Source organism: Mixophyes fleayi, chromosome 6 (genome assembly GCF_038048845.1).
Source record: "Mixophyes fleayi isolate aMixFle1 chromosome 6, aMixFle1.hap1, whole genome shotgun sequence".
Classification (NCBI taxonomy): domain Eukaryota; kingdom Metazoa; phylum Chordata; class Amphibia; order Anura; family Limnodynastidae; genus Mixophyes; species Mixophyes fleayi.
Genome location: NC_134407.1, coordinates 162,526,488 through 162,548,987, shown reverse-complemented (window position 1 = coordinate 162,548,987; position 22,500 = coordinate 162,526,488). Strand labels below are relative to the sequence as shown.

General features: G+C 37.3%; 4 protein-coding genes across 6 annotated transcripts in view; all 4 read right to left on the bottom strand.

Moving 5' to 3' along the window:
* HOXB3 (homeobox B3) overlaps positions 1–22,500 on the bottom strand; it is a 39,478-nt gene that overhangs the window by 14,231 nt on the left and 2,747 nt on the right. Inside the window, exon 2 of one of the 3 annotated variants that reach the window (XM_075176967.1) lies at positions 2,429–2,594. The gene's annotated coding sequence lies outside the window, so the exon portion shown is untranslated. Of the gene's footprint in view, positions 1–67; positions 313–2,428; positions 2,807–22,500 lie in introns of those variants that run through there. The other 2 variants (XM_075176968.1, XM_075176972.1) reach the window with 2 other exon arrangements.
* Positions 3,815–6,325, bottom strand: HOXB4 (homeobox B4). The gene is made up of 2 exons (XM_075215332.1): positions 5,331–6,325; positions 3,815–4,839 (listed from the first exon to the last, which is right to left on the bottom strand). Exons 1-2 carry the CDS (start codon positions 5,728–5,730, stop codon positions 4,535–4,537), a joined length of 705 nt encoding a protein of 234 aa, XP_075071433.1. The 5' UTR covers positions 5,731–6,325; the 3' UTR covers positions 3,815–4,534.
* HOXB5 (homeobox B5) lies at positions 14,877–17,037 on the bottom strand. The gene is made up of 2 exons (XM_075176974.1): positions 16,322–17,037; positions 14,877–15,767 (listed from the first exon to the last, which is right to left on the bottom strand). Exons 1-2 carry the CDS (start codon positions 16,830–16,832, stop codon positions 15,520–15,522), a joined length of 759 nt encoding a protein of 252 aa, XP_075033075.1. The 5' UTR covers positions 16,833–17,037; the 3' UTR covers positions 14,877–15,519.
* Positions 18,568–21,144, bottom strand: HOXB6 (homeobox B6). The gene is made up of 2 exons (XM_075176975.1): positions 20,589–21,144; positions 18,568–18,995 (listed from the first exon to the last, which is right to left on the bottom strand). The coding sequence occupies exons 1-2, from the start codon at positions 20,998–21,000 to the stop codon at positions 18,739–18,741; spliced, it is 669 nt and encodes a 222-aa protein (XP_075033076.1). The 5' UTR covers positions 21,001–21,144; the 3' UTR covers positions 18,568–18,738.

The window sequence follows — 22,500 nt, the reverse complement described above, 5'->3', positions numbered from 1 at the left end:
ATAACATTAATAAGACACAATAAATTTACATGGACATAGACAGACAGGGGGAATCCCCGCTACTTACAATAATCCAGCCCACGGTGTGGCTCTGATCCCACTTGTTTTATGCCAGCCTCTCTCTCCCTCTCTCCCTCTCTGCTCTCTTCCTCTGTATCTGCTATAGGCTGTTCTTTAAGGACAGTTGAATTTCACGTCAGACACAAGGAGACCATGTCTGCGATTTTCCTGACGAATACATATCTATCCAGCAACCTCTGCATTAATTATTTAATGAATCACGTGACAGGGAAGGGGAGGAGGGGGTCTCACTTCCTTACACAGAGGACCACTATGACCTTCCACAAAAACACTGGGGTCCTCTATACAAGAGATTGGAATACCATGTAACACATAGATACATATGTGTATCAGAACCTGGTTAGGTGATCTATGCACAATGCATATTGTACTACTCAAGGTTTTTATCTGAATACAAGTAATAATTTACTGTGCCATACAATAACTCCCCAGTTCAATAGTGTTGTAGAACTGGTTCCTGTGTTTTGGAATTCTTTAAATAAATATATATATATATATATATATATATATATATATATACATACACACACACATACACAATCTATATATATATATATATATATATATATATATATCACATAGTATTGCCATAAGTAAAAGACAAACCAATAAATCATACACACTTTTGCACATTAGTTTTCTAGGCTGCAGGCGTAACATTGTTTGCTTTATGCTGGAGATGACATTATAGATACGAGCAAAAGGGATATTTAGCACTTGTACAGCATATACAAGTGGACCGTGGTGAGTCTAAATAATGATTTTATGACAGATTCATGTTAAACGAATTAACATAATAAGAGTATTTTAATGAAAATTGGCCCAACACACTGTTTTAAAAACACACATTGACAAAGCAAATAGGTAGACTTTTCGGTCAGGGCTTCAAAGCATTTTTGGACAGATAAAAAGTAAGATTATGTAATGAGCAAAGGAGATTGATTTAGGAATTTAAACAAGCTGGTTTTATTGGGCGTCATAAATCTGTCATTGAGAAAGGCGATCAGGAGAAATCTCTAAGCCTCAGCCTGGCTGCAGAACAATGGTGAATCTCTCCCTGCTATTCATTCTGGCTATCTCTTCTTCACACTCCACATTCTGCCTCACTTTGTATCAATGCCGAATATTGCTTGGCCCAACAGTACATAAATAGACAATATGACACTTCTTTTAGTTGGTAAAAACTCGCTAATAAATATTTAAATTCTATATATCTATCCTTCAATCTATATGGTATATATCCATATATCTTTATGTTAACTATCTATCTATCTATCTATCTATCATCTATTTATGATGTTACTGTATATATATATATATATATATATATATATATATATATATATACACACCCATATATGTGTGTGTGCGCGCAGAGCTTTTTGCAATACCTACAAATGACTTTTGTGTGGGTGGAAGGACTGTGGTGTGAAAAGTGCAGGACAATATTTCTAGGTGCAGTGTACACTTTCGACACGTGATCCATAACCTATCATCTGGTTTTTGGTTGTACAATATTCGTAGTAACGACATAAAATAGAATGGACTCAATACACACGTAGTGTAAGAGAGACCACAGGCATCCACATAGCAGGAGGAGATCGACCCTCTAGACCCATTTCTGAGTTTAGATCTGAGTTGTGCGCTATGTAGGACATGTTAAACACCGCTCTGTCCGGCCTCACAGAGGTCACAGGGCTTCCTGGGTCAGTCTCTGCTTATTTCACCAGCTTGCCCTGCAGATGAACCCACTGCTCATTCCTTCCCACATTCTTCGCTCTTTTTTTTACTTGTACATATATTTATTTGACCCAAAAACAGAACTAATCACACCAGAACAAGTAAACAGTAACAAGGCTCTCCTAAGAGAATTACAAAGAAAAACTCGTTTTCTCCCCTAAAAATATTCCCGGATTTGTGCTGAATTGTGCTGCGATTTTCGATGATTTTAGTGTTGAAAATACCCCAGTAAATTGCAAATATATTTTTGTATTGCAATAAACAAGTCGCCATTGAAATTCGTTTGAGTAAGTTAGCTATTGTGTAAATACTGGGTACTGTCAAATTAGTACTGCATCAAACATATTACCTTGTATCATACATAATAGACTGTATTGCTACAATCATTATTTTTGCTCAGTATAGTAGCATAAAAATATAACCAAATAAATAATCTGGCCACACTGTACCTTGTACCACAAGAGAAAGCTAGACATGGGTTCGTGTTTTTGTCTTGATAAATTTAAATCTCGTTCAAAGAAACTTCAAAGAGCTTTTTTTTTTTTTAACACACATATGTGACAAGAGGTAATAAAGAAATAAAATATAAGCTTGACAGGGCTGTTACCTTGAGCGATCCCGGAATCTGAGCTCAAGACTTCTAATTTCCAAGCCATGTTTGTACAACTTTTCCAAAGTGTAAAAAACACTAGATGCACTTCTGACTTTCTCAGGAGAATCCAAGAGACGCCTTCACCTTTTTTTTCTCTTAACAGACGGTCCACACAGATTTGCTATTGAATAACAAAGACACTGGGTAAGTATTTTTTTTTTACAAGTGATTAATGATTTTTCTGTATAATTCTCACATTTTTCTTAGACTGTGTCTACAAATAATGGTTGTGAACTTTGCATACAACAGAGAGAGCTGTCCATAGCGCATTCTGTTCCTGAAAAAGACCATCTTTTATTTCATTCTCACGAATAGAGAAAATGAGAAATATATTAAGGAGCTGTTGCCAGATGTAGTCTTTATTTCAGTTAAATAATGCAGGCCACGGTTTTCGTTAAATTAGAATATTTATTATATATGGGAGGGGGTAGTTTACAGGAGATAACGCTAGTCAAAATACCTTACTTTTTTTCTCTAAATAATATGAGACTTTAAGAAGGCAGAATGTAAAATTATATATATATATATATATATATATATATATATATATATATTCTTGTCTATACAATGTGGGCAACCCCCTCTTGCACCCCAGTCTGTACATGGTGAGTGCAGAGGACCTATGTCTGTTTTTGTTTATATATATATATATATATATATATATATATATATATATATATATATATATATATATATATGTGTGTGTGTGTGTGTGTGTACACATAAGTTTCAGGCGGTGTGTTTGATACATAAATAATTCACACATACAAATAGCCATTATATCCGACACAACATGAGTGTTCAATTTAAACAAAAAGTGCACAAAATAATAAAAATGATATTTAGTCCAGAGCTGAAATTTGGTAAGAGAGAGAGAGAGAGAGAAAGAAAATGAAAATTAATACAAGGCCGTGTCTCACAAAAGAACCCATTTGTCTTCTTGATTATCTATTTGCTTGTCAGAGTTTGAGCTATTGCAGTGGCCAAGCTCCTTTGTAATATAAAAACACACAGAAAAACCTGGAAACACCGAGAAACATCTGTGCAAAAAAAAAAATCTCATTAATGTATTAAATGTAGAAGCTGATTTTTAGAGCTAGAGGCCTCTTTCACTAACGCTTGAAGGGAGTCTCGAGTTTAAAATAAACTTTCAGCTTCAGTTAAGTGCTGTTTGCAAACAGATAGTGCCAGTCATTATGTAGTGGTGTTACAGTGAGTATGAACAAATATGACTTTAATGTAGAAGACAAACAGTACTTACTGATAACTTGGCCTGCAAGCTACCTAGAGGAGGACAAGTTTCCAGTTCAAAACAGTATAATACATAAACACACATCCACGTGAGGAAAAAAATATTTATTTATATTCTATTTACAATAAGCAAGGGCAGATCCCACGGCAAAGCTAGCGTTGAAGAATAACTGCTCTCTCCGATCCTTTGTTTGCCTCAGTTCTGATTATTAATCTCTGCATATAAATACATTATAGGGTTGGTTGAAATATCAGCTGGAGATTATAAAGGGTTCTCCCCCAGGCCACCAGTCCTCATATCATAGACTACTGATGGTGAATATTTTAAGGAACTAGAGGTGTTTACAAATCCCTACTGTGTGCTAAGTACAAGAGGGTAGGATACCTGTTCTTGAACAACAATATTATTAACACAAATCTGACTCTCCCCACAAGTCCTGGCAATGTACATGTAACTAGTATTGTGTACTGATGTCAGAACCGACACTGAAAGTCCTGCTGTAGCACAAAGGCAGAGAAATACAGTTCTGCCAGAAGAAGGAGCCTCATTTATTAAAGTGAACGTCGGTTCTGTCAAGCGAGGTTCATCCTTTGTACCGCAGTGTAAACATGACAAATGGGCCAGAGTTTGGCGTGATTAAAGATGAAACATAGATCTATCTTCTCCAAATCTGAAATCTATCTACAGGCTTCTCCTGAATGAGGGTGAGGAACAAAGTCAAGTCTGCTTCTCCTGGCACTGTCTTCCTTTAAATAAATAACGAAAATGTCTAGTTTTATATGGGATTTAAGAATTGCGCTTGATACTTTTTAGGGGCCTGTTGGGGAGGTGTTGCCCACATTCTGGGAACCCTCAGTCATGTGCAGGCTTGAAGAGGTGTTAGCCCTGATTTTGGTATTTGGCAGCTTATGGTCTTTTTTCCACTTCATCCTCCTGTTTTGGAACCAGATCTTGATCTGACGCTCAGAAAGGTGCAAAGTGTGCGCAATCTCCACTCTGCGTCTGCGGGTCAGATAGCGGTTATAGTGAAACTCTTTTTCCAGTTCCAGTACTTGCTGCCTGGTGTAAGCTGTGCGGGCACGCTTGAGTTCTCCCCCAGAATAAGTAGCACTGACTGAAAGAAAATCACAAACAATACACGCTCTGTTATTGGAGTATATGGAGGAGGTATTCTGCAGTTAATAATAAAAAAAAAACACTGTTGTTAAGTGTAGGGTATGTCTATCCCTAAACAATGAATTATAAACAAGTTTTTCTTCATCCTCATCCTATATTCCTGGATGTTACATGTGAGCTATGAACTTTTTAACAGCACCACGTTAAAGTGACAGAATGCAGTGAAAGTTTACCCAATCTGCTACTTAAACACAAATTAGAAAAAACATAAAAACTTAATGTAGGAAGGTACACAGTACTTAAAAGGGATTTGGAGAAATTTGAGGAGGATGGTAAACTCTACTTCAAAGGCAGTTGGCCAAGTAAAGCAATAAAAATTTATGGAGGATGTAATTATACTGCCCTGCAAACAGGAGATCGTAAATTTAAAAGGACACACAATTTCCAAGTGTTGGGTTAGTTGAGAGCTGAGACAACTGGTGTACTTACCAGTGCAAATGTGCACCTTCTTCATCCAGGGGTACACAACTGGGTCCTGGGAGGAGGATTCTGGGGGCTTATGATCTAATGATTTTCGGCTGCAGGACGGAGGTGACCCAGGGACTGTGGTCTGACACTGATGCTTGTCTTCAGGGAGTAGTCCAGCTTGGGGATGATTCCGGGGAGATAGCATGGAAGACTGGCGTCCGGAGCCCGGACAGGAGTAGTGTTGGCTGGTGCAGGCAGATCGGGGGGAGGTCGCCCCATGCTGGAAGCTGATTTCCCTCTTCTGGTTGCAGAAATACGCTGGAGATTGACTGGGAAGGTAATCACTGTGGGAATATTCCTCACACGGTGGAAATTTGGGGTCCACATAATTGGAGCTGATCAAAAACGAACTCATGGCCATTTATTTGTTTGAATTGCACCCAAAACCCATGTACAATTTATTCCTGTAGTCCTAGCCGTTTTCCTGTTTCGTAAAACCCTCCTACTTACTGTCAAGTGAACAAAGTTGGGTTTACATGTGACACCAAGAGCCAATAGAATTGTTCCCACCATCCCCTGACAAGTAAACGTGCTCCATAGCGCAAGATACACTATTCAGGTTATCTCTTCCCAGTAACTGCCCACACCACTGAATGTATAGCAGGGTCCTAGTATATTATATACACATGCAAACTAAACTCTGATGCACTCACGCCCAATAATTAGCCATTATCAAACCAAGAAGATTGTCTGTCTGTTAGAAATATTATACACTCATATTTCATTAGAAAATGCAAAAAAAAAAACCTGATGTAAAAGATCTGGTGGCTGCAATTGACGCACTGGTCTGGCTTGCTCCTGCAGACGGGTTTTGCAGAGAGAACTGGCAGAGACAAATGCGTCTTGCTTTGGATCGATAGAAAATTCATCAACTAATTCGGGATACTTGCTTTACTAAATTCCATTTAGGCACATTATTAAATTGCCTATTTCAAGAGTAAGCAATGGGACAAATAGAACGAATTTGTACTACAACTAATAACTTCCTAACGCGTGTAATGTACAGGCGTCACATAATATAGGAAAAATGTAACACATAATCATCGGCCCAAAGCAGGGTGAACATGCAAATTACATCCAGGCTACCAGCAAGGAGGCGAAGTTGTAACTGAAAAGCGAATATAACAATATAATCACAGACGGTCCATATTTCACAACCAAAAATGAAAAGGTGTTCATCAAATTCTGTTTCTTTGCGTCTGTAGCGTATATGTCAACTGCATATCCCCCCAGACACGAATTTGTGAAATCACTGTCTTCACACAAATTCGGATCTACAGGGTACATACAGAAGACAGACATAACTCCTCATTTCGTCCTGTCTGTTCCAAGGTGGGGGCAATATAACAAGCGAACCTCATTTTTTGCATATCACATTGACAATTGTTGCTTTTACTGCATGAAGAAAAGTATAACTAACTTATTTAAGGAATAAACATGTATTCACTAATTCGATAGGATTTTAAGATATATTGTAAAAAATAGTACAGTAATACCTTTATTATAAATCATTAAATGAGCTTAGTGCGATGGAAATAGTAATGAACTCCATACCATAAATATCTACAGAACACAATGTATACACAATGATTGCTACATTGCAACTAATATATGTATATTTGGGAGAACAAATCAGCAATTGGACATAACTTTCAAACATCACTTCAGATATAAATGGTTGTTCAGGATCATTTTCTCCACAGGCCAGAAGTAAATTAATTAAGACATAACTGTGAGTGACCAAATTAAAGTAAAATTCAGCAAATATAAAAATATATTAAAACAGTTCTAATGCCAAAGACATGCCATTATTTTCTCAATTATTACCAAAATGTATCCGCTGTTCTTTCAGGGTAATGATTTAAATATCTATGAAATAGTCTCGCTTATCTACGCAAATGAGTCAATCAACAGATTGTAATCACCTCGCGATCATTTAATTGGCCACTCTGAGTTTATTAAAACGTAAAAATAGAAATTACTTCTATAATCCAGCTACAGGGAAGAAACATGAGTCACCTATTGAGAATTGTGCCTGTTAATATCTAGTATAGGAACACAAAAATATACCTAATGCGGTCATTTTAGGTAATTTTGGATTTTCTTATTTATAAACATTGTTTCCCAAATATGCAAAACCGTCGATTAAAAATTGCACCAAACGTTTCTCTCTAATTGGAATAAAACGAAACTGTAATGGGTTTCACATGATGAAAGAAGATACTATATATATATATATATATATATATGTATATATATATATATATATATATATATATATATATATATATATATATATATATATATATATATATGTGTGTGTGTGTGCCATACAGTTATATTTACCATAATCTATCTATCTATCTATCTATCTTCTATCTATCTATCTATCTATCATAACCAGATTAAGAGGTCAAGTTTCTTTGTCCTCGGTAGAACACCTTTCATAGCACACTCATCTTACAAAGGTTAGGCCTCCACCTCGCTCTTATTGTTAAAACCATGCAGAAGGCTTCCTTGGCATGGCCTACCACACAGTTATACGAATTATCTTCCAATTAAACGAATTTCGCTGCAGGTGAGTGCAAAGCAGCCATTTAATTAGGCAGCAGTTGTATAACTTGTACTGGGCATTCTGCATTTCCGTATACCTGTTATATAACTATAAGCCCTACCTGCCTTACACCCCACCCCCTGCCGAGCCTCACTCCACCTCTCCTCTCTGTGTAAACCACAAAACATACCTCGGCCAGCCATGCTGTGGCTAGATTCCTTGTCTTTATCCATAACGTAAGAAATAGATGAAATGGAAGAAGACACAATATACTTGATGTTCCCCCTGCCTCGCACTTATCCTCTTCATCCTCCTTCTACTCATCAAGTTCACTTAGTGCAATAGCAGCGTCTTAAACGGGTCTGGTCCTTGGTGTGGTCAGTGACAGGCGTTGTGAGCACATTTGACGCACGGATCCCCAGTTTTTTTGGGGGAATTAATCTCATAGTTTTGTCAGTCTTTGTTAAACAGCGAGGCGTGGTGTGTGATTGCCGCTGGCATTTTCATATTAGTTACAAGCTGTGACCTACGTTTCACCCTGCCCTGGCCTCTCCCACTCTACACAGTCAGAACTGTTCAGCAATAGTACAGCAAATTTACACTCATTTCTACATTGGGAATAAGGAAAACAGTACATATCTATATATAGTATCATGACATGTTCTGTATTAATTCCGCCCACCCTGCCCCCACAGCACAGATAAAGCAGGTAAATTCAGAAAGTCAGTTATCCTATGTTTTGTGTGTGTACCTATCAAAAACACACACACACACACACACACACACACACACTATATATATATATATATATATATATATATATATATATATATATATATATATATATATATATATATATATATAATGATAGTATTGCATTTGACTCGTTCTAAATAAGTACGAAAATAATAACAGCTCCAAAAACGCCATCTTTGTGTAGGAAACTAATTAGATACGATTTTTTTAGACCAAAGTGCAAGAAAATCTGGTATAACGTTTTCTCATATTATTTATGTAATAATATAATAAGAAGCCCCATCCATAGGGAATGTTTTATTTACAAAACAAGCACACAGCTGTTTGTATGGCTCATTTGTAAAGAAGTAGGTGGCATTTATTTATTTAATGTGTGTGTGTGTGTGTGTGTGTGTGTGTGTGTGTGTGTGTGTGTGTGTGTGTGTGTGTGTGTGTCTGTTTTGTCCAGGCGTCACAATTGTCACATTGTTTATATAAAATAAATACAATAACTTCAATTATGAGATAAATAAAATATTTTAAATGTTATCTTAATGGTACAGTTGCTAATGCAGATGCAAAATAAACAGGTTAAATATGTTTAAATCGGAAAAGATTATGCCATAGTTAATAAAGATCGCTTCCACTTGCATTTTTCAATTAAATGTATTTAATAAAATATCAGTTTAGAATTATGAGGGAAAAATAGCAATAAATACGTACCCTACTTCATTAACACGCAAATGGTACTACTACTACCACTGCTATTACTACTAGTAATAATAATAATAATAATAATAATAATAATAATAATAATAATAATAATATGAAACATTTTAGGAAAAATTGAGGTTTATTTTTATTTTCACTATTTTGTTAAATTGCATCTAGTTTACGTGTTGGGCTCATTGTTTCAGATTCAGTTTCAGAAGAGAGGAGGACATACGATATGAACCTATAGGATAGTGCACTCTGCCTCCTGGTACCCAAAGTGTTTTTCAGAGACACACTGCAGATATAGAAAATGTATCTACATGCTCCATGCTACATGCTGTCATTGTTATGAATGCATGAATGCAATTCGTTATATAAATTGACCATTTCATAATAATGTCAACCAAAAGTGCAATTTTGTGAGATTTTCCCTGATACCGTATCATGCAGGATTTGGGTAACAATAATAACTATGCGAGACTGCAACGGTAAAGTAATTGCTACAATAGCTATGCAATATTGCTGTTTGAATTCACTTTCAGTATAACTGTCTTCATGTACAATGCCATGCTGCCTTGTAACCGAACAATTAACATACGTGTAGTACTACATACATATATGGTGATAACTCAAGTCACTGTTCTGTCGTTTTAAATAAAATATATACTGTAGCAGTGAGTGTGTGCATATGTTAGATTAGAGGTACACTGGACAGACGGCAGTAATTGTGTGTGTGTGTGTGTGTGTGTGTGTGTGTGTGTGTGTGTTATATAAGAACACTGTATCTGTAGCAGTTGATTTTTGTATATGTTTTACAGAAGTATAATGGGTCTTTAGCAGTTGGTGTATATGATTTTCAGAAAAGTTCACCTATACAGCAGTGCACATATAGCAGTACATCTATACTAGTGAGCGTGTAGTACACACACTTGATCTATAAGCAGTGACTATGTGTATGCTTAATATATGAAGTACACTGGATCTACAGCATTGAGTGTGCACTTTACATAAGAAGAACACTGGATCTATAGCAGTGAGTGTGTACTTTACATAAGAAGTACACTGGTTCTATAGCAGTGAGTGTGTACTTTACATAAGAAGTACACTGGGTCTATAGCAGTGAGTGTGTACTTTACATAAGAAGAACACTGGATCTATAGCAGTGAGCGTGTACTTTACATAAGAAGAGCACTGGATCTATAGCAGTGAGTGTGTACTTTACATAAGAAGAACACTGGATCTATAGCAGTGAGTGTGTACTTTACATAAGAAGAACACTGGATCTATAGCAGTGAGTGTGTACTTTACATAAGAAGTACACTGGTTCTATAGCAGTGAGTGTGTACTTTACATAAGAAGTACATTGGGTCTATAGCAGTGAGTGTGTACTTTACATGAAAAGTACACTGTATATATCTTATCGTTAAGTGTGTGTGTGTGTGTGTGTGTGTGTGTGTGTGTGTGTGTGTGTACCTTACATAAGAAGTACACTGTATATATCTTTATCGGTATGGGTGTGTGTGTACCTTACATAAGAAGTACACTGTATATATCTTTATCGGTATGGGTGTGTGTGTGTGTGTGTGTGTGTGTGTGTGTGTGTGTGTGTACCTTACATAAGAAGCACACTGGTTCTATACCAATGTGTCTGTTTCCTTAAGTCCCTGTTGTGGGTAAGTGCGCTGGATCTATTTCAGTACAGCATTGATGCACAGCGTAAACTTTTGACCCTCCACTTCTTGACCTCATGAACTATAATATGGTGCTAACAAGCCCTTGTCAGGCTGCCCTGGGGCTGAGGCTGACCGTCTGTACCATGATCTCTCTCTCTCTCTCTCTCTCTCTCTCTCTCTCTCTCTCTTTCTCTCTTTCTAGATCCTTTTGTCCCGAAGTGAGTACTTTATTAAAATTGTATTAATAATGAACTGAATTAATTGCACCAAAAACATGCAAAGTCCATTAGTCAGATGCTTTTTTGTCATATCATTCAAGTGAATTTTTTACGAAGTAGTTAGCTGAGCAGAGTTTGTTACATGTATATGACTGTCCCTACTTGTGTATGTATGAATATATATAAATATAGAAGCATGCGGTGCTGGGGTGTTTTATGTAACTTGTAACAGTGAGCAGAGTGGTCAATGCAGGTCTATGGCTGAATACTGCCTGTGAACTTGGTCTAAAGCGGGCTCTGCTGGTCAGTATAGGGTAGTGCAAGTGAATCTCATTGCAGACCCCAATAACCGTGACTGCTTTGAACTTAGCCCCTTATTTATGCAGGATCAGATCTCAGCAAATTGCCTGTAATTTTAATAGATCCTCATGTGACTTAAACTATAGTAGAAGGGGGGTGACGTTTGGACTGGTGCTTATACCGATAAATGCTTTTCTTGTAGTGTTCACATTTTATAGTTATTCCTATTTTGACTCCTGTAAGAAGCAGTTCTGAGTCAGTATCCAATATAATATCCTATAAAGCCGTTTGTAGAGTGCCCCTTGCGGGTGAGCTTCCCGGCAGAGAAGGTTGATCTGTGTTTGGTACTGTTCTCTGCACCAGACTGCTGACCTCGCAATGATCCCTCTCTCTATGAATAATTGATGGGGTATGTGCACCGCTTTTCCCATTCAGCATGCAAACCCCATTATACTGCTAAAATGGCGATTTAATCGTTTAGAATAGCTGTGCTTTTTCAACTCATTTGTGCCCCCTTTGCTTTTCATTTGATATTCCTAATTAAATCGTTTACCATATTTCAATCACCTCACTTCCAAGCAAATAAAACATCGCACACATTTCAATTCACAAACTTCTCTCGCGTTAAGATAAAAAAAAAAGACAGTTTGGTAATTATAGAAATGTTAATTCTCAGCAGAATTGTGATATAGGAAAGGTGAACAAGGGTTCAGGCTTACAACAGCCGAGCTGCGGGGTGAAAAGTGCAAAGATGTGTTGCAGTGTGAGTGACGCACTGCGATTTTCTCATGCAGAGTATTTGGCGCAGTACACACACACCGCAGTGCAATGTAGTAGAATTAAAATGCATCATTATTTTATCATCTTTAATATTACCGTCAGAGGTAACAGAAAAATAACACAGCCAATGGAATTAAGGACATCCTAATTGATACTAATGTAACAAACACTTTTTTGTATCGATCAACAAATACAAACACGTCAAGCTTGAAAGTTTAGTAAAATTAGAGGTGTAAATGCCGAAACAATTTAATATACACACACATATATATATATATATATATATATATATATATATATATATATATATATATATACATCAGGGATTGGTCTACAGTCATTTATGGATGTTCTGGTCTGTGATCTGTGTAATCGCAGGTGTATTATAATGCTATGGTAACATTATCACTCAGACCTCATACCACTGACAATATAGAACTATTCCTTTCATCAGAAACAAAAGAGGAAATTAGTAGTAAAGCAGTGAAAATCCTTTTTGTCTGCACAGCCATATCCCATCTTTCCTGTTTATTCTGTAACGCTTCATCCGCCTGAAACACAGCACCCCCAAGATCACATCTTCCTACCGCCACTGCCGCAAATCCAAATACATATATATATATATATATATATATATATATATATATATATATATATGTGTGTGTGTGTGTGTGTGTGTGTGTGTGTGTGTGTGTGTGTAAATGCCACTCTCTGCATGTTTATATTAACCGGGTCAAGCTAAACAAAATATTTAAATATTTTAAAGTTTAGAAATTGTAACTGAAGGCTATGAATTCCTCTAACACCAAGTTTAGCGTTTTCTCCCCTCTTATAGCATGTGTAATTTGACTCGTTAAATGACCCTCTTAGATGATTTATCATCTGTAACTCCCTACAAAATCCATGTCTCATGATGACAGTGGAGTGAACTTTGAGGACAAGGCTCCGGAGCCCACGACATATGTTACATTTGCCTGTTAAGTTCAGAGATTCTTGTATATATATATCTTGCACTTATTACTTTACACTAAATAATATTTTGTCATATTTTGCCTTTTGTGTTGCACTAAAATAGTATATTTTGTTCTGCAGCACACACGTGCCATAGCGAAGTATTAATTAAATAGAACACTTCACTTCCTTTAATAGATGGGTGTTTATATCTATCTATCTATATATGTATTTATTTTATTTTATTTTTGTTAGTATTGTATTGTCCCATAAGACCTTATCGCCTAATAAAGTCTAAAGGCGATTTTACTTAAATTTATATTGTCTTGAGCTGAGCTCTAGCCTGTCATGTCAAAATCACAACCTAATGCCATTTTCTTATTGTGAATATTCACAAATTCATTATATAATCCATTTTGTACACAGTAATTAAAAAGAATTTCAGATTTTCTCATATTCTTATGCAGTTGTGTGTTTGCATTATACACTAAAACAAAACAATACATAATTCACTTTGGTTTTGGATAGAAATACATACAAATATATACAGTCATTTCTATTAACTAATACAGTAAATGTGTATGTAGGGAATACAAACTATTGTTAAAACACGATATCGTTAAATTATATATATGTGTTTTCCTGTCCTTACAAATATGCTAGTTTTTATTATATCATTAATCATATTAGCAACTATACTCCTATTAAGGCAAGGCTGTCTGTCATTTAATACTTGACCACCTAATGCCCAGCAAGTTAGCACACTAATATTTTGACAGTTTTAGGGACATATAAAGGGTATGGATATAAAACTTACTTTTTTCGCGAGACCCTGAGTCCTCTGCAGAGAGCAGCAAACCTGCAATGTCTGACATTCCCTGTAGCGGCTCATCTGCTGAAATACTCACTGGCTGAGTCCCTCACAAGCCAGTTAAACTGTCACTTAACATTGTGGAGAATGTGAAATATATTGTACATTGTCAACTCCCTAAAACCATAAACCTAAGTTTATGGAGCTCACGTGACTTTTGAGAGCCAGTGAGGGGGTATCTGTCTGAGGTCTGGGCCATTTTTACGATCTAACTTCTAGATAAAAACGTACCCATTTGACATGTAAATGTCATACCTACTTTGGGTGTAGTTTGCCTCTGCAAAAATAGCAATGGGGATTGGGATTTTAGACTGTCCTTAAAGTCCTCCAGATGGCCTAAATCTGAGCAGATTGGGGTAAGTGTTGAATCTTCTTTATTTTTTAATTGCTAAAAAGACTAATACTAATAATAGTTTAGCTTGTGTTCCTAGGTGTATGTCTGTATGTATGTGGTGTGTTTGACCAGGACTTGTTGGGTAGGACACGGTAGGGCGAGTGCTATGTAGTTTGGGAACTTTACAGAAACTTTTATGCGCCTCTTACTAAACTTTCCCAACATCAGTACATTTTTTGACCCTTCTCGTCGAGTGGTTGTCTGATTCTCCTCTGAATTTTGAGAGGTCTTATTAAATATATTTTACATACATAAATATTTGACAAAGCCCTAGAGATCAGTAAATGCGAAGGCAGAGAAAGAAACACACAATGGTATAAAGGAGTCTTGTCTCACAATCAAGAGAAACATTTTTATTATTAATACAAATACAAAAATGGATTGGCAAATCCCCAGGCAGTCAGACAATACAGGTACCTCTAATAGACAAAACATGTCACTCACTCCCCCAACACCTATTGGTGACAGTAGGAAAAGTCAACCTTGCAATAAAACAACACTTAGCAAACACAAAAAAAATATCGAGCAAGAACACAGACCTGACACTGAAATAACAAAACGTGAGGGTTTTTTTTAGTGCATCAATAGCCTACCTGTTCTGAAAAACACAAATTAAAAACAAAAATAAAAACAAGAAACATATTTCAAAAACCTGTAAACGGTTCGACGCCATTTTTATTCTTATCAATTATAAATAAGTTATAACATTTAAGAGCTCCGATAAACATGCTATGTAGTCCAGAAAGCAGCAGTATCTTACAGTCACAAACATTGAGGACGTCACAGCGACCGAGCGCACTGTACACAGCTAGAAACGATGAGAAATTAGGATTGAATCCTGGGCAGGAGCTACCATTGTCCTTATACTCGACATGCCAAGAGGTGCCCCAGTAAGTGCCACAAGAGGTGCCCCAGTTAGGTGCCATGAGTAGAGTCCTGGGAATAGTGTGCTGAGCCCTGTCAGGGCTGGAAGGCGCTCCCTGCTGTAGCCAAGCTCATGCTCTTCAGTTTATTATCCTTTTTCCATTTCATCCTGCGGTTCTGAAACCAGATCTTGATCTGGCGCTCGGACAAGCACAGGGCATGGGCAATCTCAATCCGCCGCCTGCGGGTCAGGTACCTATTGAAATGAAACTCTTTCTCCAGCTCCAGGGTCTGGTAACGGGTATAGGCTGTCCTCGCCCGCTTGCCATCCGGACCTGTCATATCTGCATCGTGGGAAGAACGATTGGGGGATTATTCAGTGCACAGAACCACAATAACCCCCTATTCTATCCCCACACCTGTATGCAGAATTCAGCCCTTACTGAGAACTTCTCCACCGTACTCCCCTTATCTCCTTATCGTTACATGTAATCCCTCCATTTACTATTATATCAACTCCACAATTATTATTTTATTCCATCACTTGGCCTAACTGACCTATAACACAGATGGGCAACATGCTGCATAACTTTATAATACCTTTATACATATGGTAATATTGTCTAGCACGTCTGGCTGCATTTTATAACATTAATATACGCCATCACATTTTGCCTCTTGCATTCTGCTATATTACAACGTACTACTAATAATTATACTACATGCTAATTACACGTTTTCTTTTTGTATTATACGATCTTACGTTTTATTCGAGCACACTGGGCAATCTGAGATTACCCGCATGTTGTACGGGGTAGAGAGGGAGAAGTTTAGTAATATAGAGACCGGGCTTCCTCTCCTCGCCCCTGTGAAATTGAAAGTAAAAAAGCAGCGGTACCGTGACTGATATGCAGCTTCCTCATCCAGGGGAATATCTGTGGGCTCTGTCCGTCTGCACCGGCTGCTCCGGGGGGGCTGCTCTCTGGCTGTGCCCGGGACGTGGTACCTCTCGGGGTGGTTTCGTCGGGGTCTGAGGACGCACTGGTTTCCTCTACCTCAGTGAAGTGGCTGCTGCCTGAGGTGGTCGGGTCTGAGGAAACCTGCTCGCTCTTCCCCCCGTGGCTCTGGGGCTCGGGGGAGGAGAGGGGGCAGCTGGAGGTGGCTCTGAACCTGCTCTCCTGTGCAGGGAACCCTCCTGAGCTGTCCCCATAGTGGCTGCTGGAAGCGGCTTCCCGGCTGACGCTCAGGTCCATGCCATTGTAGTTGTAACCATAAGAGGTGGGATGCATGCTGCCTGTCTCCCTGTAAGATCCGTTCACATTGCTGCTGCCAGTACCATAATTTAACACATGGTAGTCGGGGCCATTAGAATAGCGCCCTGAGAACGAGTTCACAAAGTAGGAACTCATTTGGGTGATTTTGGAGACTTGATTTGTGGATCACCCTGCGCCTCACGATTTATGATGTATTAATGAATTATAGCAATGCACTGTACTTCGTTTTGCTATGTATGCGGCCAAATATGGGGGTGTGGGTGCGTTTGGAAATCACGTGCTTTTGTTGACCAGTCGTAAATTCTCACTGATGACCTCAAGAGGTAATTCATGCTCTATGGTTACAAATAATGACGATCTGAGAATCGTTAGGCCCAAGTCAATGTACAGCTTCCAAAAATCATTGGGAAGCTGCGCTCTGCCTGTTGGCAGACCGCGCCACCTACTGGAAATACGCCGAATGGCAGCTGTGTACACACCCTGAAAATAACCCATTGGTGCCCTTCGTATATATATTTCGATATTTCGAAATAAGTATGTCTTATTTGTAATTTTATGATTCCAAATTAGAGTCCAAGACATACAAATATAGTCTCATGCCTTCTATTCTGAGCCATTCCCGATCCCCTAAAGCCAAAATGGGCAATAAGGAACTGACTTGAACAATGCATTCAATTTTAATACTTGTATTTTTTTAATATAAATTTCTATATTCTGACACTCTGTGGTCGCGTCGTACACAATAACACTATAGTGTAGCTAGATATCTAGGAATACCTGTAATAGAAGTTTTTTTCACGCCGGTGAGCAATTCCTAACCATGAGACCATCCAAAATTGCGTTAAAAAATGGCCACTAAGTTAATTTTTCAGTGATTAAAACGGAAAACAATGTCTAGTAGTAAGATAGAGAGAGAGTGATTCTTTCAAAATGTAACGCAGAATATTGACTGAATGTGAGAGACCCTTTTCATGCTTAACGTTGGTACTAAATATTTAGCATTCTACAGCTCAATAGAGGACAGCATCAGTATTAAGTAAAAAAATAATAATTCAGAAATCTAATACAAATAAATTGGGAGAAATGCTCATATAATTTACTACACAATATCTCTCCATAAAGCAGATACGAGTTCCACTTGTTTCTTCATAGAAACGCAATATTTTATTCCCATCAGGTAATATGATATTTTAATCCATAATGCTAAATATACAGAGAAAATAAACCACAAGTATTCATTGTCAACAACATTTAATGAAATATCCCAGACAAGCTGCATCTTTAGAGCAGGAGAGAATTGGATTAGAGAGCTGTTCAGATGCTGAGCTGGTACAGTAATTTTCTTCAGACTTCTAATACTGTACCCCCCATTTCAATGTTGGGAAAGTGCAGGAACACAGACAGTGTTTTAATTAGAACGGATGTTTGGTAAGTCTGAATTCCCAGGGGTGGTGTGCTACAAAATACAGACATAAGACTAGTTGTGCTTGTAATATAACAACGATATGGACATGTCAGATGCGTCTGCTCTTTTATGGGATATTTGCTTCCATTCACTATTATTATTAGCTAGCCGAGGTCCTTGAAATGAACATGTCAGATCACTAGGCCAATCTCCATACGAATTACAAATATATATAAAAAAAAATGGCACAAACAAAACACTAAAATGAACAAACAAAAAAACAACATTATAATAAAAATAGAAAATTTCACAATTAATTTCTAGGTAGTAATTGTACTTTTCAGTAGACATGAAATCACACAAGACACCAAAATCAATATGCTTAATAAATCGTGCATTTGACACCTAGACAAAACTCCTAATATATACATATATATATATATATATATATATATATATATATATATATATATATATGGTAAATGTGTATTCCAGTATTGCAGACTGATGACAAAAAGACATGTAGGTAGTTATAATACAGGTATTCTGTGCCACTAGCATTTCTTCATTACCAGTCCTGTGTGCAACAATAATTTATTCAAGATACAAGGATTGTGGCGCATTTAGTTGCGCTGTTCATTCTGGGGCTTTCTCGTCCTCTCCTGCACTCGGCAAGGAAGAGTTGAGCAATTTACTCTCCTTTTTCCACTTCATCCTCCTGTTCTGGAACCAGATCTTGATCTGCCGCTCAGTTAGGCACAAGGAGTGCGCAATCTCTATCCTGCGCCTCCTGGTCAGGTAGCGGTTAAAGTGAAACTCTTTCTCCAACTCCAGGGTCTGGTATCTGGTATACGTCTGTCGTCCTCTTCGCCCACTGGGCCCAAAGGCCGAACCTGCGTAAAGAAACATATTTTAGAAGGCATGGCCCACAATGTACTCTCTGCTTTCTTTGTTGTTGTTGCAGGAATCTTGCATGACAACGTGACAGCTCACACTCAGAAGGTTTACCGTGTGTGTGTGTGTGTGTTGGATGTGTAAAAGTGTAATATATGGATGCGGCCCGGGACAGGGGCTGTTGTTTGTAGGTGTGTATGTATATATATATATATATATATATATATATATATATATATATATGTGTGTGTATGTGCAAATATATGTGTGTGTGTGTGTGTGTGTATGTGTATATATATGTATATATATATATATATATATATATATGTGTGTGTGTATGTGTATATATGTGTGTGTATGTATATATATATATATATATATATATATATATATATATATAGTCTTGTGATGTAGTGATCTATGACACGCTTATGGTACATACTTATGGTATAATATATTGATAGAATGTATTGGTTGTTTTATATATATATCAACCTGTTCTTTATGCATTGACATATATTTATAACAATTAACTGTGCCCATACACTCTAATTGCATACCATTGGTATTCAGCCTAACAGTAGTGTTTTTATACCATTGTAATACATAATGTGTATTACATGAGTTGGTATAATTGGTTATAGGAGCCAACGTATGTCATATGATGTATATAATTTGTATATACAATTTCAGTTAGTAGGGGTGTGATTATTGTCTATGAGTGTAAGCTCAGCCTGTAAAGAGCAATACTTGTTGTATGACATATCATGCTGTTCTTTGGTTTGCTTCAACCGGTTAGGAGAATAGATGTGAACATTTAAGTGATAATGAAATGTATTGATCTTCACAAGCAGAGCATTAATGGATTCGGCACTTTATATCTTGACTAATGGGCAGCAGGTACAATCTTTACAGAGAAACAAACACATAGGGAGGGAATGTGGGGACCCTCACTCCAGGACTGAAGGGGATTGCACTTAAATTGGTAATAAGTCACTGAGCTAAATTATCTTCTGGGAGTGCTTCATTACACCAAACTTTCATGGCAATTATTACGCATGCCTTTAAATGTTCCATAATATATATGTATAGCATGCGTATAGGTATTTATGATAGTAAAATGAGTGTGTCTGAAAGGGAGAGAGAGAGAGGGAGAGAGAGAGAGAGAGAGAGAGAGAGAGGGAGGGAGAGGGAGAGAGAGAGAGAGAGAGAGAGAGGGAGAGAGAGAGAGAGAGTGGGGGGAGAGAACACTACTGGCTTGCTAAAACATTATAAAGTGTAATAAATAGAGACTAGAGTGCAATTAGACAGAATACAAGTAACAATAAAGGTTTGGATACAACGCTGTAAAGTGTACAGTGAAAGATATATAGTGGAATGTTGTTAAACAGTACATAAGTGAGATGAGGAGTTGGATAAAATGATATAATGTGGGAGGGAGAGAGGCAGACTTGCTGAGCCTCTATGGCATGGTATCAAACAGGCATGCACATTTGGCTAGAGCTTGTGTGATTTATGGCTGCCTCATCTGTACTTGTAAATGGGGGAAGAAGTAGTGTGAGCAGAAGAGAGCGAAGTTGAAACGAACTTACTGTTACAGGAATTCATCCTCTGCATCCAGGGGTATACTGGTGTGGAACATTTTGAGTCATCCTGATCCTCGTAGAGCAGTTTGCTGTGCGCACAGTCCGGTTTGCGCTGTTCATGGTTATACTGGGACTGGTCATCCAGGGAGGACATAGCGCAGGAAGATTCCTTGTCCCTAAAAAATCCAGCTGCGCCATAGTCACAGGCGGTTGTCCGGCTGTATGCTCCATTAGCCTGCTGGTAGTAAGAGGATGAAGCATATCCCTTTTCTTGGACTACAGAGGCCCCATAGCTCGCAGAATAATGTCTTAGAGGATCAGCATAGCTTGAGGAGTATAACGGGATCTGTCCTAAGAAGGGTTCCTGCCCACCAGGCAGAGTTACCGGGAAAGTGGAGTTGACAAAATAGGAACTCATTGGGAGGAGGCTGTATTCCTTCCTGGCTTTATGATTTGTTGTGTTTTATAGTCCAAGTGGTTTAGCTATTAGTAGTTTATCGGAGATTGGGTTTTAGCTGAAGGGGGATGGCCGGGTGCCAGTGAGGGACAGAAGGAAATAGAGGCATATGATCACATACTGACCAATAGCGAGCGTCTGAGATTGCGAAATAGCACCCAAGAGGGGCTTCTATTGCACTAGGGACCCTCTGAACAAACCACCAGCCTTTCTAGAGAAACACAGCGAAATAATCCTCACTTCATATCAATAAATGAATAAAAACTATTTATTCACAGATTTACCAAAAAATGTTCCGGAAAAAGTTCTTCCCCGCCCCCCATTGATGAAATCGCCACGATGCTAATATGGGACACACTCCTTACATGTAAAGGAGTAATAGAATCAGTTTCCCCTGATGGTTTACTGCTCACAAAAAAAAATTAAAATTAATATGAGGGAGAAAAAAACTCTGCACAGTGGTAAATAGTTTGCAAGCAAAAAAAAAAAATAATGTTGTCCAAAGCACAGAATCCCTTCAGCTTTCACCGTACACATCCTGGGTCCAGTCCTCCGGAATATTCCTTATATCATGAGAGCTTTCACTGCAAATCTGTCTCACAAACGCAACCTGCGCGCATTTGTTTATCCGATCTTAACTGCCAGAATCTATAGCTGACACTTTACTCTAAAGGCTTTACTTTTACATCAAGGGCTGAATAATGCGTTTATTGATTGCATACAATCTTAGGGTTTCAAACAAGAAAAGGACTAATGCTTGCCTCATGCATATTTATTTGGTTTGAAAATTACGTGTCCGAGGAAATTTGTATCTTGCAAAACAATTAAGAAAGCTTATGGGAAATGCAGCCCACCACCACCAAACGTGTGTCTGTTGTTTTTTTAAAAAAATACTCAAACGGGGAAGGGGTTTGGGGGGTTGTTTGATATATATCTATCTATCTATATATATACATATATATATATATATATATATATATATATATATATATATATATATATATATATATACATACATACACACACAAACACACGTACACACATATGTACATACGTACAATACCACATATATACCGTGAATGTGTGTGTGTGTGTGTGTGTATATGTATATAATATATATATATATATATATATATATATATATATATATCTGTATGTGTGTGTATGTATATATATATATATATATATATATATATATATATATATACATATACATAAATATTTACATATATATATGTATATGTATATATATATATATATATATATATATATATATATATATATACACATATTTATACATATATATACATATACATATATAGGTATATATACATATACATATATACATATATAGATATAGATACAGATATACTGTACAACAAGTACTACGAGTGCTATAAGACCATGCAATCTAATCTTTGATCGTTCTCTGTGTTCTTGCAGGAGTGGTATCTTGCTTCT